Source organism: Pempheris klunzingeri, chromosome 5 (assembly GCF_042242105.1).
Source record: "Pempheris klunzingeri isolate RE-2024b chromosome 5, fPemKlu1.hap1, whole genome shotgun sequence".
Classification (NCBI taxonomy): domain Eukaryota; kingdom Metazoa; phylum Chordata; class Actinopteri; order Acropomatiformes; family Pempheridae; genus Pempheris; species Pempheris klunzingeri.
The window spans coordinates 16,607,365-16,613,385 of NC_092016.1; the positions used below are offsets into that span (position 1 = coordinate 16,607,365).

General features: G+C 40.1%; 1 protein-coding gene across 1 annotated transcript; it reads right to left on the reverse strand.

Moving 5' to 3' along the window:
- Nucleotides 1-680: 680 nt before the first annotated feature.
- endouc (endonuclease, polyU-specific C) lies at nucleotides 681-3,840 on the reverse strand. The gene is made up of 8 exons (XM_070830730.1): nucleotides 3,743-3,840; nucleotides 3,529-3,585; nucleotides 3,333-3,432; nucleotides 3,139-3,250; nucleotides 2,912-3,033; nucleotides 1,614-1,726; nucleotides 1,312-1,462; nucleotides 681-1,225 (listed from the first exon to the last, which is right to left on the reverse strand). The coding sequence occupies exons 1-8, from the start codon at nucleotides 3,751-3,753 to the stop codon at nucleotides 950-952; spliced, it is 942 nt and encodes a 313-aa protein (XP_070686831.1). The 5' UTR covers nucleotides 3,754-3,840; the 3' UTR covers nucleotides 681-949.
- Between the last annotated feature and the right edge of the window lie 2,181 nt (nucleotides 3,841-6,021).

Consider the following 6,021-nt stretch of genomic DNA (forward strand, 5'->3'; position numbering starts at 1 on the left):
AGTTTTTTGAGAAGGTATACTTTTACACAACTAAGCTGCTATCGACTACTGGTAAAGGGACAGTTCACCCTATTGCAAATACAAAAACATTAAGATTAACTTCTTTCTGATTTACCTCTAATGTTATTTAGCCATGCCAATAGGTTCTGAAGCCTCAGCTGACACTTAAGCACAAGGGAGGTTGCAGCAGAAATGGACTAGTCTTCAGAAAATACTGAACCAGTCTGAATCAGAGCTGAAGACTTGAGATGTGAGTCAGACTTCAAGCTGGACTTGGACTTGACTTACTTGAGACTCTCTAACAACTAAAGGCAGAAATAGCAACGCTGGAGGCTCTTAAAGCTAATAAACTCAGCTTTAAAAGTAAAATGTCCGGATAGCAGCAGGCATTCAGAGACCTGGAAAACTTAACCGATATGAATACTTGTGACATGACTTGATAACGCTCTGAATAAACTGTGGACCTCGCTGTCCACAGTTTTCATTGTCAGTACTTTGTGACATCAGTAATGAAACACTTTACAAAGAATCAGCCCTCACATTTAACACATTTTTAAACACAATTCAATTCAATGTAATCTAATGGGGTCATCATCATTATTATGCTATTGCTACTTTTACTGAAGTAAAGAATTTGAGTAGCCTGTTTCCTTCACATTCTCACTACTGAGATCATTAAATCTTTGCAAAGAAGTGATTTTTATTTATCACAACAGATAAATGAAAGTCATTTTATGTGCTGAGGATATAAACACACCAAACACCTGATTGTAAAAACAATGATTACTTTAATTGACAGTTTTGTTTTTTTTTATGACAAATTTCTATACTTTACAATGGTCCTGTTACAAATGGCAGACATGTACACATGTATGTCCTGCTCTATACTATGTATATATATGCCGCTTTATAACAACGTGAGAATCTCTGTGTCAGACGATCATCCACATCACTGTGAGTGCTGCCTAACATGTCTGCTGTTGCTGCTGAGCAGTTTGGGGTACGCCGTCCCCAGGGAGCGTCCATGTCTGATGACCACCAGCTCCATCTGACACTGGTCGATGTTGACCAGCACTGTGGTGCTCCTCTGTGTGTTCATGAGGAAGACGATGGTGAAGAGCGCCATCTCAAACTCAGGGCTGGTCCCGATGAAGGCGCTGCCAACAGGCTTCACCACTCCGTGCCAGCTGAACTGGAGGTTCAGGACATGGTCGTCTTGGTCAGGCTGAAACACATGAACGGTGACATTCAGATATGCTTGTGTGTGGATATTAGAGATGGCAGTTTATGTCGATGAACTGTTGAACGTACTAAGTCATGGTCCCTGGCCTTGTATCCCTTGTAGTCCAAGTGGCTGTTTTTTTCCTGCAGGTAGAACTGGACCCAGTTGTGAAAACCAACAATTTCTGTTCCAGATTTTGTCTCTCCGACAAAGACATGCTCGAATCCACTGGAGTCCAGGCTGGAAATAATGCATGAAATAAAACATTACTTCACAACAATTATATAACCTCTTACACAGTGGTGGTGAATCTCTCCATTGATTTAATGATGAATTCATCAGGCAGATGTAACCATCTGCTGGTGTTTGAGGGGATGTTTCGGTGTCTCACCCTGCGTTTCTCTGTCTGCGGTAGAGGTGGAACCAGATCAAGTGCAGCTGACTCTTAAAGAGCCTCAGGTTAGAGCTGGACTGTCCTTTGCTCACCAGATACTTATGAGCTCTCTGTGGAGGAATCACATTTATGGCATTTATTCAATGTAAACTCGACTGGTGAAAAATGGAGGACAGCTTAGCTCTATTGTTCTTACTCAATACAAAAATACACCTCATAACGTCCTCTTAACTCTATAAAACATTTTAAATGTACATGTATTAATAACTGATAAAAAAGTTTGTGTTTTCAGACGTTCAAAGAATATTTAGTATTTGCTGAGAAAGCTTTTCCATGTATGAGAAATACAGAAATGTACTGACGCTCACGAGGAAATACATATACTGTATATTGAAAATACAAGTCTACTATTATATAGACAGCACTTAAATAAACCCCATAGTTTCTGTGCACTACGGTAGCGTTCTCACTTTACTTTTATAGTTATTTACATTACATTTTATGTCAATTTTCTTTATTTTCTTCTTCTTAAATTCCCTTTCTTAAAGGTTCCTATTTTTATTGCTTTTTTTTGGTTAAAATTTTATTTCACATGCATATTTTTCTCTCTCTGATTAACCTGCACTCTGCACAGACAATACAGAGATGGTAACTAAGCATTTCACTGCACACTATACTGTGAAACTGTGTATGTGAGAAATATCTATTTGAATCTGATTATCAGATTTTAAAAAAATGAAAAAGGCAAATAGCTTAATACTTGGTATGAGAGGCCATACAGATGGAACCAAATACTAAAATATGTTATTGAGCACTGAGACTTCTGTCCTTATGTCAACTACAATCATCAGGTCCATCTGACAAACATGCCTTTCTTCCAAAAACAACAAGTACTGCATGTCCACATTTTTCCACTGATCCTCTTTGGGGAGAGTGTCGAGGCCAATATGGCATTCCACAGCTGCACACAGATGTTACAGATGTTTTTTTCTCTCTCTCATATCATGAAGTAATGTGCTCAGTGCCGCAGTGAGGCAGGAAGAGATGAAACTCCCTCCGGAGTTCAGCTGCTGTCTCAAAACCACAAAGTGTAAGAAAACAACAAACCAGAAACAGTCAGCGGGGGACAAAACAGCTTGTGATATATGTGACATTGCTTATCTCCTCACTCTGAGAGGACACCCAGACTGAAAACAAACAGGTTTAAGAAATGAGGCATAAAGGACACTATTAACTGAGCTGTTAAAATGAATGTGGCTTGTTAGGTGCAACAGGCTGTAACACGTCAAATGTACCTTCATGACCTCTGTCTCCAAAACGGCATCCAGGAAGAGATCCATCTCTGTCAGCTCCTCTGCTGTGACTCGTTCAGTCACGCCTGTAGACAGCTCATAGTTGTCCAGGAGTTTTATGAACTCTGCGGGAACAAAAATCCCATTTATCACAGTGAAGTCTGCCAGTGAGCTGGAAACAAGAGCTCGGAGAGAGAAAAACTCTGTCTGTCTGTAGCAGAGGCTCTTACGAGAGAAGGTGGTCGTGTTGCTCAGTTTGTTCTCGTTAACGTTGGAGAACAGAGGCTGTGAGGCGTGATCCCGTACAACATGGCTGCCCTGGGTTACAAAACTGGCTCTGCCCTGAACAGTTCAAACACAGAATACATGTTTGTGAAAGAAGGTAATAAGTGTTGGCTGAACTGAACAGGAACACGTTCCATACCTGAACAGAGATGGTGTAGTCTACCCCAGGCGTCATGCGGTTCACATCCAACCTCCACAGCTCATTGAAAACATTGGATAATTCCTGATTTACAGCTGGTCTGTTACACAAAGCCAGGCGGGAGACAAACAGAGAAAACTGACTAATACTGGCAGACACAATAATTCATGAGACACATTGTTATTGGCTACAGTACCTTGATGCATTCAGTCCGCTGAGAGACACTGCGAGAAGGGCGAGAACTCCACAGACCCTGTACATCACACATTTGGCACATTTTCTATGAATATACCAAAAAGTTTGAAGAAAAGAACCTTATTGTGATCTGTCTGAGTTGACTAATATTAAGAAAAAAACATAATATGTGTAGTTGCAAAGGTCAGTGTTTGGAAAATAATAAAAACACTCACCTTGCAGCCATGATTCTTTTTTTCTAGCCTCCACTCTTTGAGCTCCAGCAGACCACTCACACTGAAGTGTCTCAGTCCTGGACCTGCAGGCCTGCTCACTGCGCATGTGCAGTTCTGGACAAGCCTGCTTTTGTCCACATCTTTTAATGGTACAAACACCAGAGGGCGCTCTGTCCCACTGATTTAATGAACTATTGCAACAGTGAGTTGTTAAACTATCAGGAATGTGGTGTTAGTGATGCACTGATCACAACTTTAACTCAGTGAGGGACTCTTTTTACACAGAGAAACATCAGTTTTCAAATAATGTATATAGTTTGGGAATATACATATATATATATATATATATATATATATATACACACACACACACACACACATATATATATATATATATATAATAGACAAATGTGGCCTCTGTGTCTGTGGCGCAGATGCAGAAAGGTACAAAACCTTAGACTCCTTAAGCAGTATGAGGTCAGTGTGAAGAGACAGGCAGGGATGGTGTTTGCCAAAAACTGGGAGCAAGCAGAGCAAGAATAAGGTCCATCTATGAGCGAAAAGCAGGCACAACACAGACCAGTAACCAAACTGCAGAAAAGATTTTTTTCTTCATTTTATTTTACATTTTGATGTAAAAAAAAAATTGGGTTTTTTGTTTCTAAAAATGCTTCAAAACAATGAAAGAAAAGAAGACTGTGAAACAGCATAGACTATGTGGGATGAATGTCAGCACCCACGTGCTGACATCTGTTTTTAGGTTATTCTACTTTATCTAAGACAGTGTTGTGTAGGTGTGTGTTAATCAGTCTGTTTGACTGTTATGACCAAGTCTGAATAAGAAAACCAAAAGCTGCAGTCTTGGTTTGCTTTAAATTGGATTAAGTTGTCAAAAAACAGGTAACAGAGAAATACCAATAAAATAATTTGTGTTTGTTCATAATGCATATCTTTAGTCTCATGGAGATATAAGCCATGGGAGATGCAAGCAGTGACAGTATTATACGCTCATAATTAACATGATAATCTGTCTGATATGATGCAGACTTGACATTCATTGATTAAGGGTCAACAACAGTGTTTTTGGGAGGTGTGTAGGTTTGTCAGCCAGCACGACAACTTAAACTTAACTTCTTGTTGTATAGAATTTTGGCTGTAGTAAACTGTAGTAAAGCCTATGGACTCTTAGCAGGACAAAATGGGATTACATTCATAAATCCAGTATTTGGCATTTGCGGTTCCATTGACAGACACCCATCACAAACTTCATACAGCCCAATCCTTCGCAAAATAACATCATGTAAATCAGTCAGGGTTATTTCATAAGATTACATAACATTTTCAACACTGAGCTGTTTACAAAAGTCAATGTGAGGTGCAGTCGTCAATGTCACAGTAATTCTGTATTCTGCTGACTGTCAGCTTGAGAGTTTGATGAAGTGTAAAGTGTAAACTAAGAATAAGAGAATAACGCTGTCCATATGTGCTTTCACATTGTGAAAGGAATGCATGAATATAGCACTTGCTATAGCACATACTTTCAGTACTTCTTCAGGTTTAGTTTTATTGGAGTATTACTTCATCGTAGTACTGATACTTTTACTACAGTCTGTGATGTAATGGCTTTTCCAGAAAGTCATTATGGTTTAACAGTTCATGGTATGTTAATGTGATGTGGAGCAGAGGTCTGAAGCTTGCTGTCCTTATTTCAGCCCAGCAGCCCTCAGCTCATCGTCCAGAGGATCCCAGCACCTGCCTCCATCACCGGGTCCCAGCCGATCTCCCCCTCTTGCTCTTGTTTTTCCCGTAGTGACTCCCTGAGCTCACCCCAAAGCTCTCCCCCCTGCTCCCCTACCCCAGAGTCAGAGGAGGAATACTGGATATGTGCGTGGTCCCACCAAGGTCATCCTAAGAAAGCTGAGGACGAGCCCCTCCAACCGACCTTCAGCTCCCGATGGGCCTCAGGCGTCGTAAATATAAACTCATTTAATAATTTTGTCAGAACTTATTTGGTGATAAATTTGTCAGCTGTTAGTTCTCTAACCAAGTAAGTATACTTACCCCATTATACCCACCAGTCATCATCAAACTGTACCTACCAAATAAACGGTGCAGAAAGATTCATTCAAAAAGTTAGAAGCTGAACTTTCAACTACTTGTTTCTTTTCTTTACAGCTGACCAAAGATGGAAAAACCCTGAACTGAACCTCAAATACCCCCAAAAGTGAACCACATCTCTTTACAATGTCAAAAGAAGTTTAGTCCTGAGTTTAGAAGTT